The sequence below is a fragment of the Rhagoletis pomonella genome, unplaced genomic scaffold, assembly GCF_013731165.1.
Source record: "Rhagoletis pomonella isolate Grant_MI unplaced genomic scaffold, Rhpom_1.0 Rhpom_scaffold_00008, whole genome shotgun sequence".
NCBI classification, from domain to species: Eukaryota; Metazoa; Arthropoda; class Insecta; order Diptera; family Tephritidae; genus Rhagoletis; species Rhagoletis pomonella.
This window is the reverse complement of record NW_023458562.1, coordinates 18,612,426-18,633,438: the sequence shown is the minus strand read 5'-3', so window position 1 is coordinate 18,633,438 and position 21,013 is coordinate 18,612,426. Positions and strand designations below refer to the sequence as shown.

The window sequence follows — 21,013 nt, the reverse complement described above, 5'->3', positions numbered from 1 at the left end:
AAATCGCGGGCAAGGCGGCCGAAACGATAATTTCACTTTAAAATAACTACTGAAAAGCACAATCAGGGATGCTCTAGTTTTCGAAAAGTCACATTTCGCCTGATATGAAAAAGTAGCTATAGGCGCACATCGGAAGTTAAAATAATTTATGTCCGATCACATCTTTAGTACATACGCAAACATTAGACGATTTGGAACAAAGTGCTGTCAAACGGTAAACTAAAACTCTCAGTCGCTAAGACAAATTCACCATCGCGTGCCACATTCCTGGATGAAGATGCTAACTCACGGAAAATTTGGCGCCGTTTCGCAATGACGACAGACCTAACAAGAAATCCAGTCGAGCGATGAGACATTTACTAATTTTTATTAATGACAGGCATTCAAATATGACAAAAAATTTATATATTTTTATCTACCCCTTGCTTTGGTAACGGATTTGTTTTTTGTTTACCTTCAAAATTTGTATCCCTTCTAACAAAAAGTGCTTAGTGCATAGCACACTGAAGGTAAATATTCCCATTCAGTGCTTTCGAAAATTTAACTTGAGTTGCTAATAATATGTAACTTATTTCTCCACCAATGCGTATCTGAGATATGCACCTACTACATTAGGGTGGTGCAAAAATGCATGTGAAAAAGTAAAGTCGGAATTTTAATGCGCTCACCCCTAGGATTGTTCTATATCCAAAAACAATTTACCACTATTTTTTATTTTGAAATCAATTCATATATTTTATATGGGAAAAACAACTTTTCGTAGAAATGGTATAGAATTCTTGAAAATAAATATTTTTCGATCGGATCACTCTGTTTCTATTCACAAGACTTCCAATAATAATACCAATTTATTTAATTTACCATATTTTTATAGTAACTATATTTTATAGGTCAACCAAAACCCGCAGAAAGTGCCAGAAAATGCAATGAGGGTATAAATAAAAAATCTTTAGCATTAAAAAATGGTTGATTAAACAATTGAGTATTGCCATTGGAAGTCTTCTGAAGATAACCATTCTATACCATTTCCATATATATATACCATATATACATGGGAAACTTTGAGCGCTTTGAGCGACCTCTAATATTTTTTGATTAAAATATAAATATGGGTTAATTTTTTTCGATATAGAACAATGCTAGGGGTGAGAGCATTAAAATACCGACTTTACTTATTTGGACCACCCTAACCTACATACATACCTACATACATTTTGCGTAAAGGCAAATATTAGCACTAAAATGTGAGAGAAAATACAGGTGCCAGCAAATATATAAGCCAAGATAATAATAAACAAAATATTTGCAATACAAATAAAGGGTGGTTTGCGAAAGATATTGGAAGTAATTATGCCGCAACTTATCTCAATGCTAGAGCGAGTATAGATAATGCATACATACTTACACATAAAAATACAATAAAGTTTCTTTTATGATTTTTATTTTTAAATTATTTTTTGCCAAAAAATTTGTTCACTGGATACAGTTGAGTGCCTTTAAAGGTAAACAAATTGCTACAATAAAAGTTATCCTACTCTTTTAGCAAGTGCAGCAGCATATGTTAAATCCATGCGATACTTACATACACATCTACACTCTTGTTTACACAAATGTACCAACGTATGTAGGCGTTAAAGGCATGCTCGCCAGCCTAAATATGGCTTAAGAAACTTTTATTTTTCAGCTTGGTTCGGTATGTGCAAACTCAAGTGACCAGCTGTTGTTGGCCAAATGCTACTAAATACATAGTTGTATAGCAAGTACACTGTGTAAGCGTACATACTACATATGTACGTACAAAACATACTACACACTTGCTTAGTAGTTGCTTGAATTCTTTGCTTGATTGCTTTTCATTCGCTTCAATTCACATTTAATGCCGCTGCTGCTGCTGCTCGCAATTAAGCGAATTTACCGTAAACGGCTGACTTTAATTTAAGCCACTTCATGAGGTTTTAAGTAGTGCTACAGCTTAAATAACTACATACTTAGTGGTATGTATTTACAATGTAGTAGTATGTATGTAAGTACACTTTGTGTGCGGGTATGTGGACATTGTAATTAAATTGCGCCACTTTTACTGTTCACATTCAGTACTAGTCGTTTACAAATTTTTGGACATATGCGCATACATTTTTTGTGTTTTGGGAAAGTTAGAAAATACTGCATACATAGCGGTAAAAAGTTTTGCCTATGTTACATTTTTACCAAGTTATATTTAACACGTTTAAAGCTCGTGAGCATAAATGACACTAACTGCAGGTTAGATATAGTTAAAACATTTCGTATATTCTTGATTGAAATATTATGAAAGCTTGACTTAGATAATGCTACTAAATAGTTGTACAGCAACTTCTAAATTAAGGAGTGTGCTGGTTAATAGAGCCCTCCCCCCTTTAAGATACTCATTCTAAAGCAATCGTTCGCTTCTGGGCGACAAACCATAAACCCCAAACTGACACCGAAAATGCCACGCATAAACACACTAACATTTGCCACCTGCTGCAGTCATTTTCATAATACATACTCATAAATCAAGCAGTGGAACGTGTTCTCCTACATTAACGTCAAGCCAAGGTCCATAGCAGCGGTTGTGCCACCAATTAATTGCACTAATATTCTAATTATGAAAAATATGTAACTAAATATTAAGACACAAAAGAAAAATAAAACACTTCGCACTCAAATGTTCTTTCGGCAACATTTTACTTACTTGCTGCTGCGATTTTTCCAACGTTTTGCCAAAGACTGCAAGCGCAAACAAAAAAAAAAAAAACTTAACTCCATATTTATGTGTAAAAAATTACCTTAATGTGTGTTTGGCAAATTGGCAAGTCAACAGGTGCACACAACGCGCCACACACCGCCACTTCAATCCAGTCCACTCCACTCCACACTCTACTTTAATCGTACATCGCCTGCGACACCTTTGACTCGGTGATTATTGTCTTTGGTTTTCTGAAGTTGGCGTCAATATTTGCGTTCGCCATTCTTGGCCGTCTACAAACATAGCTAGGCACTGTATATTTGTGCGAATAAGTGTGCGAATTTTGTCTTATATTATTTTGCACACTTTGTTGCTGTGCAAATTTGCCACTAAAGTGTTGGTGTCAAAGTGCTTGTTGATGGCGGCGAATGACTGTGACTTTTCTGTTTAATTTATTTCTTTTGCGCGAGTGCGAATGTGTGTGAGCGCAATTTTAGCCACAAAGGTAGCAAGTTTTTGCTGTTTTTTTTTTATTTCCATATACATACATATTTCTTTTTCAATGCGAAATCATTTGCAATGGCCATATTTTTTCTTGCGATTTTTTTCGTTGTGACTTTTGCACTTGTCGTCTACATATTTAACAGCATCTGCAAGAATTAAATGTCTATGTTTATATGTTTGCGTGTTCGTGTGACAATGCATATACCCTGCAAACCATTTTTTCAGAGTATTCTGCATTGTAAAGAAATTTTAAAGAATTCGTTAAGATTTAATTCGATTTTTTGCCGAATTTTCTAAAATTAAGAAAATTACGCACACTTCAATTCTTTTACGAAATTTCGGAAGAAAATCTGTGAAGCAACGAAAATAATGCTGCTATGTGAAGAATATCTTTCAGAATTTTTCCAGAATTTTCTTTATTTTTCGTACAGAAATTTCTTTACGAGTTCGTGTCAACCCCTTCATGTAATTTACTTTGAAAATTCGTAAAAAATTCGTTACAGAAATCAGATACTCCTAACGATTTCCTTAAGATTTCGGGAACTTTGGTTTGCAGGGTATTTTCTAGTGCCCCCCTTCGCCGCTCGTTCTGCCCCTACTGCCTATCTTCTCGCTAAGTCAGCTACATACATATATCGGCATAACCTTGTACGATTTTAATGACATTAGATCGTTCAGCGTTGATTACTGAAGTTTATGGTCTCGCCACTTAATTCATAACATAATGTGCTCTTTTATAGAATTATGCGGTTTGCAGATTTTTCCATCGCATGCCCTTTAACTCTTAACTACTGTTTCAGTTTTCTGGCTTTCGTGGTGTCATATTGAAATACCTATGTATAATAGGTATATGACATAAATATGTGTGTGTGTATTTGTAGCAATAATAAAAAATTGTAAAAATTACTATAATATTTAAAGTGATTAAATATTGTTGTTGCTTTATATCACAAACTTATTTCCGCTTATTTGCATGAGCGCAGTTTTGAAAGGCGATAAAATCGAGCAATTATTGCCAGTATTTTTATTAGTTAGTTTTAGTAATTTTAAAAGTGAACTTAAATTTGAAATTGCATTTAATTTGGCTTCGCCACCAGGTGAGTAGTTTAAGTTTACAAATAAACAATGGGACCTAGCCCTTCACCACCAATTTAATAGTTTCATTAAATACTTTGCTAAATTCGTAAACACTGATCTAAAAAATATACATATATTTTTCTCCGTGTGAAACTTGCTCTTGTGAATAAGCTCTCTCAAATCTTATGCGATCTAATAGAGACCTAGCCAATTTCAATAGTTATCTGGTCAACCAACTGCGGTAAGTTAACCCTAAAACAACCTTTCTTTCTGTCAAACCTTCAGAATTACCAGGTCTTCCTCTCTAACAGGATAGGACTCACCATGATACTAAAGGTGAGCGCATCGGATCATTTCCGTAGTTGCAAGTATATTGAATAAGAAGAAAATACACACCACCTCGCCAACGTTTTCTTGTCCCATTGTTCCCGTTGTTTTTCTTTTGATTTGGTTATACTTTATTTGAGTTTTTATTGTTATCGTTGTCGATATTATAATCGTTATGTAGCTGTCGTTATCGATAAGAGTGTGATCCCCTTGTCAATTTGATCGATTTAATTGTTCAAGTTTTCCATAAATTGATTATTGTTTCATGTGAAGCAGTCGTGTACATACGCCTTTGTTTTGGCTATTGTTCTTATATTAATTATTTTACAGATTTGCTCATCGGTAACAGATGGTTATCGATTCTACTATACATTATTTTATAGTATTTTATTATAAATTTTACCTGTAGTTAGTTTTTGGTTATGAGACGATTTTTTGTTATCGATATTTTGGTTATTATAGATGTGGATATCGATAAGGTACTGTTATCGATATTTTTAATATAAGCGTAATCAATTTTGTGTTTTGGTTATCGTTACGTGCTAGTTAAATTTTTATTGTTATCGATAATAATATTGCCATCAAAGCGGTTATCGATAGAACATTATCATCGCTTTATTTATGTTTTAGGTTAACATTTTTCAATTCACAGTAGTGTATTAAAGTGCAAGCCTTAAGCGTTGGCAACATTTTTGTAAATTTTTTTTTAAATTTTCTTTGAAAACGGTTTAGCGCATTTTCTTCCATAAGAAAAAAGTGCAAAATGCCGACATCATAAAAAATATTAAAAATCAACGCAGTTTTGCAGTAGCTTAAAACTTGCACTCTATTACATTAAAATTTAATGGGCTATAAAATTGCACACTCAAAAAAATTTCTAAACAAATTTTGAAAAAATTTTAAATTTATAATTTACTCATTTTACTCAACTTCGGTGTAAAAAAAAATTCATAACTCAAATTATTGTAGAGTGCACCCCATAATACTATATTTAGATATTGCGCAATACCCAGAGCTACCATGTGATTTTATTTTTATTTTTTTTTTGAGATGGCATATATTCAAAAAATAATTTTTTATACAAAAATTTGTATGTGTAAAATTTTTCAAGAAAAAAATTTAAAAAATATTTCTTTTCATAGAGAATTTTAATTTGTGTGTGTGTGATTTTTTTCAAATTTTTTCCTCGCCCCATTCTCGATATATTTGGAAATTAAATCGATTTGCTTTTAAAAATGTATTAATCAAGCTCAAATTTCATATTTATTTATTACTTATGTTTATGCACCAACTCTAAAAATTTTAAATCAAAATACATGGAGTGTGAACCCCGTCCGTTTTGGTATGGAACACCCCATATAAAAATATAAATATTTATGCACGAATTGTGACTGTCCATCAACAATAACAGGAAGCCAAACCTCCTTACGCCAATTAATCAGTCCCTTTTTAATCTCTCGACCTCTGAAATATCTTTCATGCTTATCAATTTCTTTTAAAAATAGTTATCACAACAACCACACACCAAAAAGATAACGGTAAAAACTCACTAAATGGCATTCACCCACTTTGGCGCCAGAGCTGCGCTCATTTTAAATCTGTGTTGAAAATCTTTACTTATTCCAGGAAGCACAATAAAACTAAATTGAAAAAAATTATGACAGCCACAAACTGGGAGCTGAATGGTACTAAAGACAGCATTAAATACTTGTCACGTGCAGTTAACAGTAACATGTCACCAAAAAACAGTAAAAACTCATATCTAACAAAATGTTAGCAAACAAAACAGAAACTGCGCCATAAGCAAACTAATAAATAAGTTTGGTGCATGTTTTATCACGTAGAAAAAAAAAACAACAATAGCAACAAAAATCTTGGTACAACTGCAACAACTTCAAAAGAACTTGTCAAAAATCTGTATGCAAGCACAAAATGTGGCAGATGAATAATGAAGTTATTGTACTAGACATACAGATGTACATTAGGGTACATCACTCTCCTTACAAAAAAAAAATCGGTTATAAAAACTAGTGAGGCATATTCATGGTTAAAATAAAGTAGAGTCTAAAGTTCGTTGCAGATTTTTGACAAAACTTTCAACTTTATTCGACTTTATTTCGACTTTGAATATGCTCAATTATATTTTAAGATTTTCGCCAAAATATTTCGGAGGTTGGCTGATTTGAAAATAGCTCCAAAAATCGTGTTCTAATAAAAAATATTAGTTTTTAAAAATATTGAAACAAAAATCACCCCAGAAGAAGATTTACAGATTAAAAATGTTTAAATATTTTTTCAACGGAATCCAATTATTTAATTAGAGTTTTAGAATTATTTTAAAGTCGGTCCATCTCACGTAATCTTAATTTTTTTCAAAAATATTTGGCGAAAGATTTAAAATATAGCACATTTTATGACGGGTGTAGAAAACCGCTATTTTTTGGTTAGGGACTCTAATGTACATACATACATACATACGTATGCAAGTGCATATAGCGTCATTGTATACTTTTTCTTCGTATAGAAATAAGTAGTGTAAGCCAAGTTAATGGGAGCTAACAGCAGCAATATGACAGCTGCCCATAAAGAGCAAAAAAAAAACATTAAACAAACTCGTAAAAGATGCACTGGTGCACACACGATGGGGCAAGTGAAAGAGCAGCGCTGGGTCTGAGCCGGGCGACTCGTGAAAAAGGTGGAGCACTTTACATAAGCATTCATGCCCATGTGTACATAGACAAACAGATACATACATATATGTTTGTATGTAAATAAGCGCTTAAGCAATAAATAACATTTAACTAATGCAGGTCATACAATGAACAAAAGTACAACAACTTCACTTTACCACAACAATAGCAGCTACACTACAAATCTCAAATAAATTGCATCACATCAGATTAGCTTGAACTCCAGTTGGACTCCAAAAAAAACCAGAAACGAAAAAGGTAGTTATGTAATCCAAAAAAGAATTAAAAGAAAAAATTGGCTTTTTAATGCATAAAAGTGCTCGATTGGTGGATTCCTATTATTGGATTTTATGTGAATTTAATGTGAAGAAAGTTTTCGAGAGGAAAAAGTAATCAAGCAAACCATAGCCATAAGAAAATTTAAGTCATTCCAGAATCAGAAACAAGTGTTGAAAAAATTGTCCCTCAATTTCCTTCAGACAGCTGCGGTAGTAAGCTTCAGGAAGATATTGAGTGTTATCGAATGAATACCAAGTCGGATAACGTCCTGCAAAATACACTCCCTAAAATAGAAAATTGCTGTTACATGAGCCCAAGGTGATCCCTTAACTGCCGTCGATTCTACCTCGGCCAGAAATATCGTGCAATTGCGCATGTTCTGTGTTTCGCACAGCCATTGCTAAGCTGCTCTTTTCTCAGTAAAACCGACTCGACCTACCAGCTCATCCGCAAAGCGATTTCCTGGAATAAATATCATAATGACCTGGTATACTTATAAGTAAGTTTAGCCATTAACTACTAGCTTTGCGCGCTCTGTGGATGAGCCAATAATTGAGGTTGATGGATACTCCACTGCAAAATATCTTTACGTCAAGCTCCGACTCATCCATGTAGAAATTCACTGGAACCTCTTTTCAACTACCTCCTTATCTCTTTGGGGAATTTGACAGGAGAAAAAACTCTTTGTTGCCAATGTGACCGCGTTAGTCTTTTTGAGGCTAAATTTAGCAACTATGCATATTTTTTCTCTAGCCTCGGAATTTTAGGTCTAGCTTGGTGGATTTTTTGTGGCTTTTTTTAAGCTACTTTTTTTATATGTAATATTAATCTTTTAAGTACTCTGAAAAAAAAAATCGACTTTATAGAAATGTTGAAAATTTTTGCAGGGAATTTGCCGCTTATCCTTGTCGTTTTTTTCTACCCGGGCATGTTTGACTAATGAGACTAATCTTTGAACATTCGAGCAGCCAAGAGGATATATTGATTGAATTGCAATGCTAACGTATACTACCTGCATGAAAATGAATAACTTCACAAACAAAAATTTCCGGTAGGTGGCACAAGAGTTAAGATATTTGGAAAGTTCATGTTTATGATCCGTTTTTGTTCATATTTAAAGCACATATTACTTAAATGGAAAGAAGTAACTTCACAAAAAATTATCTCGTTAGGTGGGACGAGTTCAATTTTTCTTTTTTGTTGTTAATCACGAATAAAAGCTTGTCTTAATTTATTTATTTTTCAATTTTTTTTTCACAGCCTGTAGCTGTTTCTAACCTTAATTTTAAGTAAATTTAGCTTACCTTTTGTGATCGTCTGGGCACACTGGTGCCTGTTTAGCCTCGCAGCAACCCGTGTTATTAAAGAAAAGTCGAAACCTTCAAAATTGTTCTCGATGTCGTCTGCTAGAATATTTATTTATTGATTGCTCCAGACAATCGCTTAATACTCTCGTCGAAAAACTCCATCAACGAACCCCGCTTTAACTTTACGACTCCATTTCCAGTAGGTTTACTAAGATGACCGCAAAAAAAAATTGCTTTTCTAGCGCGCCCATTTGTAAACAACGCCAGCAAACAACCAGACGTGAGTGAGTAAATAGAGCGCACAGGTGAATTATTTGATTGAATACTTAGATGTGGAAAAGTTTATATGCATACAAGAATAAACAAATGCATAAAGCATTGTGTTACAATATGTAGCTGCACAGACAGCATTGCAGTCACAAGAATAATAACGGTCAGTAACCCACATGCACATACATACTTACATACATAAACCAATAATATTTCTCCTAACAATATTTCGACCAGACAGGCTCTCAGTTGATTATCATCGCTATTATTATGCAAATTACGCTTACAGAGCTGAACAAACTGGGTCGACACAAATTCTAACCAATACTCATGCACTTGCTTATGCATGGATACTTGCATGCACTGTCCATGTCGAAGTGTAGTAAATCAGGCACCCGAACAGCATTAAATCACCGGCGTTTATACAATCGCTAAAGAATTAGACACAAAGTAGGTACTACCATCCATAGATGTAGGTGGGCTTGTCAGACCATAAACCCACTTAGCTGATAAGCCGTGAATAATGTCCACTTCCGAATCGAATGCTGGACGGCATTGGTCAGCTGTCTAATTTTGTGCGCATACAAAATCCCCATTGACTAAGCGCTGCTCATCGCATTTGCTGGTCATTCTTGCTACGGATGCTGCTGCCTTCACTTCGCCTGTGGCGCGATTTAAATTTCAACTCTTTTTTGTTGTATTTTTTTTTTTTTATTTAATTTTTTCACATTTGTTCCGCATTTTTCCGCTTCACTTGCGGAGTGGAACAGCGACGTGCGCGCGCAGTGTTTTATATTTGTATCGCGGACGTGAAATGGGTTTAGGTTTTTGGAGTGAGAAAAGTTATGAGTTAATGAGCAGTAGTACCCAGTATCGAAAAGTGGAGTAAAACGTGACTTGATTTTCTGCTATTTTTTTTTGTATTTTTTTTTTCATGGTACGCTGCAACAAGTGGTTTGTGGCAAACGCTTTTCGTACTATTTTATAAATTACTGGATTTTCTTTTGTAGTCAGCGAATGAAATAGATTTTTTGCATTTCCTCAATGGCTGGTCGTAGAAAGTGCTCGCAAATTTAATTAGTTGTGGTTTTCCTCTAAAATTTTTACACCTCATTAAACTCTAATTTTCGTTGAAAGTGCGCCGTATTAGGCATTCACCGAGTGCTGATCGAAGAATAGCAAAGGCGTGTTAATTGCGCTAAATAATTTACGCTAAACGCGCTGAAATACTAGTGAATTTGTCTATGCACTTTTTAAGTGCTATGGTAACAGCAAGAAATATAGTAATTTCCTTTAAAGTTAAAGAGCAGTTTAGAATTTGTTAACTCTTGGTTAACGTTTTATTTTAATTCAATTTAATTTTTATTTACGTATGCATTTTTGTTTTTTTTTTGTTATTTTCACACTTCAACTGCATTTATCATATTCAGGCACCTTGTAGTTCCAGTGTATATTCTCATCCGTAAAGTGCTGCAAGCATTTATTGCACAATTATTAGTGACTAAAAACACTAAATTGTCGCTCTCCCGGTACTCAACTCACCATATATAGAGACGTGATAAATGAACCAATGCCAAGCATTAGTATTGCCGTATTCTTCATATTCTTGCGCGTATAATCCTCCTGCCAATCGCCTTCTGGTATTGGCAAATCATTCATGGTGCAGTGTGGGCCACCGTCGGCAAAGGGGGTGCTTGGTGCCTTGCTGGCGTTGCGTAGCGCAGTGAAATGGAGCGCTGGATAACGTGCTGCAAAATTTAAAACCAGCGAAAGAATAGTTGCATAGTAGCTAGTTTTTGAAATACTCTTTAAAAATCCGATAAATCTCACCGTTATGCAGTGTTTTGCCGGTCATTAATAGCTTCCTAGCGAACATTTTGTTTTGTCGATTTTCAAGATTTCGCTAAATATTTATACGATTTGTGTCCTTTGAGCTATTTCCAATGCTAAAAATGTACTCTGTTGTGCGATTTCTGCAAAAATACGCGCCCAACAACCTTTTCTGCACGAAAATTATTTTATTGATTGACGTTGAGGTATTTTATTTTAATTTTTAATTCAAAGCAACAATGATTGATGAAAGTTTTGTTTATTTCTGTAGAGAATTTTCATAGGCAAAGTACCAAATATCTCGGCTATGGGCTCGAGAACTCCCTATCTCAGCTAACGGTTGAAAAAACGCACTATTTCAGAATTTGGTTGAAGAACACCCTATCTCAGCAAATGGTTCCAAAAGGCCCTATCTCAGCTGCCGATATATTGAATTTATATTAGGGTGTTTTTGAACCAAATTCTGAGATAGGGCGTTTTCGAACCGGCAGACGATGTAGGGCGGTATTCCATTCAGAAAATTTCACTTATGGCAAGGTACTCATTCGCACTTTCCCTTTTCTCGGTTAAACCGACTCGAGCGTGCTTTTCCTGGCCAACTTATCCGAAACTAGGAAACAAGTTATGTGCAACTGAAACAGGGGTCAACCCTTGCATAACTAGCTTCGCGTTCACCAATGAGCGAGCCCAATGTTCGCTGATTGCCGCTTGGCTATCAGCGTAGATGTTTACCTCTTTGTACGTCGCGTAACGGAGCAGCCAATTGATTGCTTCCTTACTACTTACCGCTGACTAGAAAACACTACCCACAGTGATCTGACCACGTTAATTAGAGATTAATGGAGAGCTCCCTGCAAAGACCTCCCTTCTGTCAAGATTGGGCCTATGCGTGTAGAAGCTCATCAGTGCCTCCTCCCAGCTACTGCTTTTCGTCTACTCATTCAGAGAAAGAATTCGAGTGGAGAAAGAGCTAACTAGTCTCAGTCTAGCCCAGCAGTAGATCCATGTTATTAGGGCTAAATCGCAGCCCTTTAACCTATTACATAGAGTGTTCGCTATTTAGTAATTCAAGCACGAGGTGCCCCTAGGTCTTCCTGTATCCCTTACTGAAGTTCCATGCAGATCCAGAGTGGGAGTAAGCGACCACTACTCTGGCATGTAATTGGAGTTCTCACCGAGCATTGCCTGATGAAAACCCACGGTAGTAGGATGGATATGCAGTCGAACGACTATTGTCATACCTGCCTTGATGAGGAGGAGATTGAAAGCCACTGTCCTCCGCTCGTTTCTCGATATTTTTTTAATGTTTCGCAGAACTGGATTAAGGTAGTATCTACGATTTTGTGCACTTCCTAGGGCTACAAATTATTTTTACTTATAAGGTAAGAGGAGGGACGTAAGGATTCTCTAATATGGCATCACAATGGGCACACGGTTGCCTAATTGTGTCCTTTTCCTCTGCTGGATGGGGAGAGCCAACCTAACCCAACCTAACCTAACCTATACTAGAATGGGCTAAAACACTCTATACTCAAAAAAATTCTGCGAAATTTATTTAAAAATTTGACAACTTATATGCAAATTTGCAGAGTTTTTATAATTTTGAATTTTTGTAGTTTCAAATATGAATTTATATGGTTTTTGCTATACTTTTATAAAATAAATTAATAATAAGTATTACTTATGTGGTGTAGTGGTAAGCAGTGCGTGCTTCCACTCCGCAGCACCTGGGTTCAAACCCTGGTCAAAAGCAACATCGCAAAAATATAGAAAAAGGGGTTTTTCTTACCAGCGGTCGTCCCTCGGCAGGCAATGGTAAACCTCCGAGTGTTGTTTCTGCCATGAACAGCCTCTCATAAAAATACAATCGCCGTTCGGAGTCGGCGTAATACTGTGGGTCCCTCCGCTTTGTGTGACAATATCAAGGCGCACGCCACAAATCGGAGGAGAAGCTCGACCAAACACTAACATATGTGTTAGCGCCAATCTATATATAAGTATTACTTAAATATACAAAGTAACAAGTATTTTTTAAGCAACAAGGCGTCAGGCGAACGCCTCCAATTGAGCAAAGAAAGCCGCGGGGTATTTTATAATTTCAGCAACGTCTTCGTAATTTCCAATTATTTTAGCCTTTCGTATGGGGACCGACCCGTATTATGTAACTGTATGTATGTATGTGTTAAAGCCAGTATTAAAAACGCTAAACATTTTCATTTGTGGGATATTATCTTAATGTAAATTCCACTTCATTATTTCTATAATTAAACTGTTTGGTTGCAGTTGAAATTGCATCTAAAATTGTTTTTAAGCTTTAAGCATCACTCTTAAACATCCAATAGAGTAATAAAGTCACCAAAAGATTGTCTTAACCTAATTTTTTCATTAAACAAAGAGGCTTTAAATCCACCGCAGAAGCAATAAAAAAGACTTTGCCGTTAGACCAATGAACGAGCAAATATTGGCTAATAGATTTATGTAAACACTTAAGCATATAACAACTTAATGCATTTTATGCAGTTTCATAGTTACATACATACATATGTATGTACATAGGTTACATACAAATGGGAAAGTAAATCTTTAGTTGCCAACTTTATACGACGCGTGTTTACATTATCTTATCAATTAGAAGGCATCTACTAAATACCAAAAAGCAATAAAGCATAACTGTAACACAGCTGCAGTGCACAGCTTCTGCCAGCAACACAAACTTACATTGGCATACATATATGTATGTAAATACAAGAACACATATCCACACTTAAAAATATGTACGAACGCTTGTTGTTATGGCCTGTCACTGCAGCAGTGGCGTTGACTCACTGTTATGCTGCTGCTACAGGTGCTGCATTGCACTTGTTGCAGCCAACCAGCCTACCAACCCAACCTTTGTATGTATGTATGTAGGTATATGCCGGAACGCATAAAACAGCCATTGTTTATGCTTAAGCTTTTTGTTTGACTTGGAATTAGTAGTTAGTACAGTTAACGTGATTTATGTTTATATCTGTCTGCATACATACAAGCATACATATATGTACATTAGCGTTGGCCGAAAATCCGCTTTTTTAGAATCTTGATTGGTAATAGCAAAAATATGGTTCATCATGCTCTAAAATAAATTTGTGTTAAATGTGAACCTTTTTGGTCAATATTCTAGGCTCGCCCATGTCTACCAAAGTTCAAGTACTAAATTTTTTTTTTAGCTAACTTCGATATTCTACAAAAAGGGGCCATATACCAAATTATGTAGAAGTAATACTTTCGAAGATTATTGCAATTTTAGTAAAAAATTTATTAAATAATTTATTTATTAATTTTTATTTTTGAGCATATTGAACTCTGTGGACTTGGGCGAGCCTAGGTTATTGATCAAAAAATTCCAAATTTCACACATATTTTTTTTTTAAAGCATAATGAATCATATTTTTGCTATTACCAATCAAAATTCTGAAAAAGCGGATTTTCGGCCCCCGCTAGGGTAGGGTGCCAAAGTAAATTTTTTTTTTGAAATTTCAAATCCCTGCCCCCTTATTTCCATTATTTTCTATGATATTATTGCCTATTTTTATAGATTTTTCAAAATTTATTTAGAGGTCGCGACTTGTAATTTTAGGTCAGAAAGCACGGTTTTGTAGATTTATCAGTTTTTGAATGAATAGTTTTCAGTCAACAACTCCCAACAATCCAAGTGTGACAATAGATTATTATACGTAATTTTAAAGACCTATACATCCCCTTCTCACAACATATTCTATCATAGTCATATAGTCATGCAAAAACTGGTTATTCTACAAAGCCATATTTTCTGGCCTAAAATGACAAGTCGCGACCTCCAAATGATGTTTAAACATCTATATAAACAGGCAATAATATTTAGGGTCTTGAAATTAAAACAAAAAAAAGAAATTTTTTTTTCGATGGGCACCCTAATGTATATACATTTGCATGCATATGCCCGTTTCTATATATTTATGTTTATTTTATGATTTTATTTACTACTCGCTGTTTGGCTGTTAACCCATAGATAAAAAAGAACGTTCTAAATATTTGCTGTTATGCCAATATTTGCATTTTAGTTCTTTACTAGGCACTTAAAAAACATTTATTGTTTGCTCTTAATGCTACGAACCTGATAATACTACCTTTTTTAACTATCCACTGCATACATGCACTTCTGAAGATTTTTATGAATATTTCCAAGACTTTCTTTTTCCATATACATATGTACATAGAAGTGTAGTATAACTTTATTTATTTACCTGTGACTTTAACGTTTTAAGCCGATAATTGGTGATACCATAAAAATGCATTATTATTATTGCCTATTATTTAGGTAGTGTCCAATACAATTGCTAGTGCAGGCTGGAACGCACGCGTCTACATGTACATAGATACGTAAATTATTTTAGTTACTTCCTCAAAGAGCTAAGCATGTACCAGTTCAAAGGTGTTGGTGGCAAGCAAGTGTAAAATTTTGTCTTAACCCACATACTCGTATTTTTTTATGTTTCGCATAAGTGGCTATGAATAACGACAGGGAGATCGTTACATACATACATACTATAATAATGTCATAATTTGCGATAGAGTTAGCCATATTTATTTTTCATGAAGGCAGCCACAATACATCAACTTGCTAAAAGTAGACTATGTAGTTATGTAGATCTCTTGAATTTCGTAGTTATTTGTTATTTACTTATTACTTTGTCCTTTTTCCTTTTTGTGGGCCTGATATGGTATAACTTAGCATAGACGTGATTCGGCCCCCATCTGGGGAAACACTCAGGCATTGTAGAGTTTGTCCGTTTTGATTTTGAACGATAAACGCTGCTTGATCGATGAAATGACGCAGGCTAATCAAAGTTATGAAGTTACGACTAATTTCCATCTCCGAGATATGTATTGAAGGTTGGTTCTGAAGTGGTTGTTATTAAAGTGATTCCAGGAGACTCCAGCTTTGCAAGCATAAGCTCCGATCTACTCTCTCCCCCAGAAGAAAATAGAAATTGCGCGTGGCTATGTTTTTGTCCAGCGTTCACTGATATGAGGCTCATGTGTCCAATAGGGGATTTCAAGCGTACTATTTTTCGCCCTATCGTCTTTCATGTAGTTTTCCGCATTGCGGCTTGGCAGCCATATCAGCCTGATTAAAAATATTCCAGTACAATTCAGAGCGAGTTCAGACTACCCCTGTTACGTATGTTTACTTGCTCTGTAAAGCCACTTCTGCCTGAGCACCCTGATGGAGAATGTATGGCAGAAGACCCCACCACCAACCAACCCTTCCATCCGACTGCAACCTATCCGTGAAAATTTTGACTGCTTCATTCCTCGAGGCACCTTACCCTGCCCAATCATTTCTTGACGTAAAGTTGCTTGGAGCCTTTACAGAGATGCAGTGATCCGTGTCGTTGGAGAGTAAAGCGAAAACATCTATATTTTTAGAGTATCCGGATGCTGAGCTTGCTAGGCATCCAGTTTCTCTGCGCCTGATTGCAATCCTTGAAGCGGCAGTTTTGCGGCAATGCTAACAGCGCTCTAACTGCCTAACTTGTACAGCCGAAATTCCACCAGAGAAGAACTCCGTAACGCATAATAAACTTAAATAAGGTGTTAAAGAGCCAGGAAATTACTTTGGACGAGAAAGTGCATCTCTTATTAATTACTCTACAACAACAAAGGTAATGCAAAGACGCTGTCAGAGAGCTGCAGGCGAACAACTCCAATTAGGAATCAGATTTTGGTAACCTTGGTTCAGAGCTACAGAGAGATAGCTTCTCTTCTCCAGTTCTTTTAGCGAGTCGTATACAGAGTAGTGAGAGGGGAGATTTCCCTGCCGATTGCCTCTACGATGCCAGCTAAGTCGCGACAGTGCAATTTTCAGATTAGCCTTATGAGATTGGTTTAAGCCCCGAGCCTATTTAGTGACTTAACTCTTGTCGCCGGGTGGATGTTTTCAAAAGGCCTGGCGATGTCGAGTTAGGACCCTACTGCAAAGTCGACTTGGATGAAACGGTGGAATACCTTTTATGCTTCACAACGCCGTCCCTAAGATTAGGCATGCCACTTTTTTGTAAGTGCGGTAATGTTCCATGATCGATTTACTATGATATAGGAAGAAAATGTTTGGCCGAGCTTCTCCTTCTTGGCTTCTTGACAATTCTACATCGTCTCCGAAAGGCAAATAATTTTTTACGAGAAGCGCTTTCATAGCAGAAGAACGCTCGGAGGTTTGCTGTCGCCTGTCAATAAGTGATGAGTATTTAAAGAAATCGTTTAGGGCGCTGCCCGAACCAAAGACCAGACCTGAGTCTTATCGCGCGTTTAGCACGCAGCTCTAACCTCTAGGCTATGGCCGAGTTAATGTTGATTAGACAGTCAGCAGTGCCAACACTATCCCAGGGGCCTTACCGACATATTCTCTTTAGGAGCTCTTGCACGCATTAAATAGGATGAGGCAAACAATTCAGATAGTGGGATGTGCGTGCGCGACAGAGCGAAATGTGCATTCGCGTTAAGTTTAATATTTGCAAAAGAGGAAATAGCTCATTGCGACCGCTAACCGACCGACACCACTAATGATTGCAACAGCATTAAATCGCAAACAACAACAATAACAATTCTAATGACAGACAACCACCAGCACCACAAGTCAGTCAAACAGACTAAATTACAAATTGCAATCGTTGTAATAGAATCTTAAATGCCATTAAGTGGAATTGTGGCAAAGTGTTGTGCTGCTGTTGTGTTGTTGTATTGCATTGTATTGCATTTGGTTGTGGGCTTGCAACTTGCAAGTAACAATCAACATCTTGCTGTTGTTTGTTGTTGATTGTTTGCTGTCGTTATTGTTGTGTTCGGTTTGCTTGTTGTTGTTGTTGTTTATAATGCCGTTTGTTGATTCATTACGCGTAAATATTTGTGTTATCAAGTAAGGCGTCGCGAAGGCGTCTCAACGCTGTGGAATGCTTTGTGGGCAATTGTTGCAATACAAAGCACGACATTGTTGAACGCATGCCACAGGCAACATCAACCACAATGCGCACATACAACGCACTGGCAAACAATATGTAACAGAGCAGAGCGCAAGGCGGACAGCCAGCAGATGAAATAATAAACGTATTGTTAACGGTGCATTGGGGCGGCAGCGGCCACAAATGAGAAAATTACGAGGAAAGCGACGAGAAATGTGAGAAAGATGCTGCTGTCGGCTGTCGGCTGCCACAGCCGCTGCTTAACCCATTTTAAATTGAACGCTTTTTTCCTCAAACACACATTTGCCCCGCTTGCAACGTGCCTCGCATCATTGCACACGCCGTTGTCTCCTTTGTTTTGCTTTTATTTGCACTTAAACAAAATTATTTTCGCTTGCGTAAATCACAACTTGCAACACAACGGTGCGATGCAGCAGCGAGCGCAGCTGTCGGCCTAACAGCCAGTCAGCCAAACAGCCGGTCAGCCCCAGTCAAGCAGTCAATTTGCAACAGAGTTCAGCGGCAGTTCGCTGCAGTTCGTCGCAGTTGATGCGTTGCAAGTCACTTTTCAAATCAATTAAACGCATTGCGAGTGGCAAAAATAACAGCGCGGCAGCAAAACTATAGCGCAATAGCCGCGAACCGTTGAAGCGGTGATAGTCGGTCAGCGGACAATCCGAGCGAAGTCGCAAAAGTGTGGCAGCAACGCACACGAATCTCAGCGAGGTGAAGAGCGAGCGCGCGCGCGCGCGGAGCATTAACGCACACACAAACACACACGCATGCGGGCGCTTATACAACGAATGGTTGCAGTGGCTGTTAGTGCGCTCGCTCGCCAAGCGTTGGGTTGGTGGGCTCTTTGGTTGCATTCGCAGTTGCTGCAACGAAATGAATCACAGCGCACATTGTTTGTGCCGGCTAAGCGGAGCTTATCATTAATCAAATTAGCTGCGCCAACAACTAAGCAAGAACTTCACTCGAGCAGCTGTAGAAAAGCAACAAAGTCAATAAACCTCAGTGCGGCAGATAAAGTGATGCATTGTAGAGGAAAGCGTCATTACTGTTAAAGAAGCACTTGTTGACTGTGCAGTTGAAAAAGTAATCGGATAAGAAGTAATTTGAAAAAATAAAAATAAAAAAATAAACAGTTGAAAAACTAACAGTTCAAAGCAACAATTATGTACATACATGTGCAATTATTACGTAATTTAAGTGAATTGCAACACTTGTGGAGAGTGCAGTGAAACGTGTATTCCTAAGAGGATTGGTGGCACTTACAGATTAAACCAAATTAAGTGATCGAAGCGCCAATTGAAAGGTAAGTGAACGGTAGATGTCATATTTTTTATGTATTTACGTGTATATACATGTAGGTATGTATGTAAAAATAACAATATCGATCAAAAATGTAGCAATATCGATAAATAAATATGCTTGTACCTATATTAGGGTGGCCCTCAAAATATCATACATCTAAATTTTCTATGGGGCACGCACCTCTTTATTTTGTTCTAGGCACAAGATAAAGGCATCCAAGAAAAATTAAAAATTAATTTTTTTTTTATCGCAAGAGTAGATACCTCAAGATTATGTTTGCATATCTGATAAATTTTACATATTATTAAAACTTGTATATATACATATATATATAAATTCATAAACTCGCTGCGTAATCGCTGGTCAAAATTAAAACTTTGGCGATTTTTGCGATTTAAAGAAACCATTTTTTTCAAATTTTCCCTCCCTTATATTTTTTTTAATTTTAAAATTTTCGTGAATATCTTTATTTTATAGGGTGCCCCATGATGTTGACGTTTTTAAGGACTACCCTATTATATGTATATCAAAAACAACGTTGGTAAACATGCATGTATGTATGTATATTGATTATGTCGGTATGGTGAATATTTGCGAATATTAGTTTAATTTGGCGTAAAGCACATATATAGTTTTAAAAAAATATATACAGTATCGGTCACATCTATAGCACACTATTTCAAAGTTATACTGTTTGCCACTAAGGTCTATTTATTTATTTTTAAAAATTTTCGATTGAAACACATTTCATTTTTTAACAAAACCCATATAAACCCAAGTTTGAAACTTTGTAGAAAACTAAAAAAAAATCAGCGAATTTTCATCAAAATTTCAAAATTGGAGTACAAAATTTTATAGCCCATTCAATTTTAGTCGGATAATGTGCAAGTTTCAAGTTCTTTGCTCTCGGTTTAATAGTCATCATCAATATTAAGTGGCTGTCACCCTCGTTTCGTAATATCGATATCATTGTCGTTAATGTTTTTGCCATTGATTTTGATTTTTTTATCGGCATGCTTTTCACTTTCAGCCTAACGGGTATTAAAAATGGCCATAGTTTTACTTAAACTAAAACTTTCGGATTTAAAAAATAGTGTTTTATCATATTGATGGAGTATTGCGATTACTTTTACTTAGGGGCCGTACAGTTTGGGATCATTATAAAAAAATCTTCATTTAAATATTGAAATAAAATTTTACATTTTTTTCGATAAAATTTAATCATAATTTTTTGTTGTTTTTTCGATTATTCATTAAGTATTCCTTTTCTAATCATTTCTATTTATGCTTAAACAACTATTTGTGCTACTCATATTTGGAAAAAAATGTACTTGATATAGCGACACATTATCGACTCGTGTAAATGCTTTGGCTAGAAAATTTTTCAGTTAACAAAAATCGACCCATGTAAACACAGCTTTGAGCTCTTCACATTCACGCTATTCTCCCGGCATCGCATTGTTTATTTCTGGGTATTTCTGTGTGGTCGCTACTAGAAAATGATCTCCGAAGCAGAATTGAGGATAGAGTAAGAAATTTCACGGCTTCTCGTTGTAGAATTCGGAAAAGGTACACCTTGGCATACCTGAACTGCAACTCGTACTCATAGAAACATTTCAAATACGGCATAGTACTATATATACATACATAAGAAGATACTTAGTAAATGATTTAGATACACTTGCCTTTAACCCGTTGAGAGTCGCTGTTGCTCATAAATAATAA

The 21,013-nt window shown here is 36.1% G+C and overlaps 2 protein-coding genes across 2 annotated transcripts in view; one reads left to right on the top strand and one right to left on the bottom strand.

The window, feature by feature from the left end:
• Window positions 1-21,013, top strand: part of LOC118745207 (serine-rich adhesin for platelets) — a 117,404-nt gene that overhangs the window by 5,357 nt on the left and 91,034 nt on the right. The window lies entirely within an intron of this gene.
• LOC118745208 lies at window positions 10,569-11,016 on the bottom strand. Its single transcript, XM_036478734.1, has 3 exons — window positions 10,992-11,016; window positions 10,704-10,909; window positions 10,569-10,631 (listed from the first exon to the last, which is right to left on the bottom strand). Exons 1-3 carry the CDS (start codon window positions 11,014-11,016, stop codon window positions 10,569-10,571), a joined length of 294 nt encoding a protein of 97 aa, XP_036334627.1.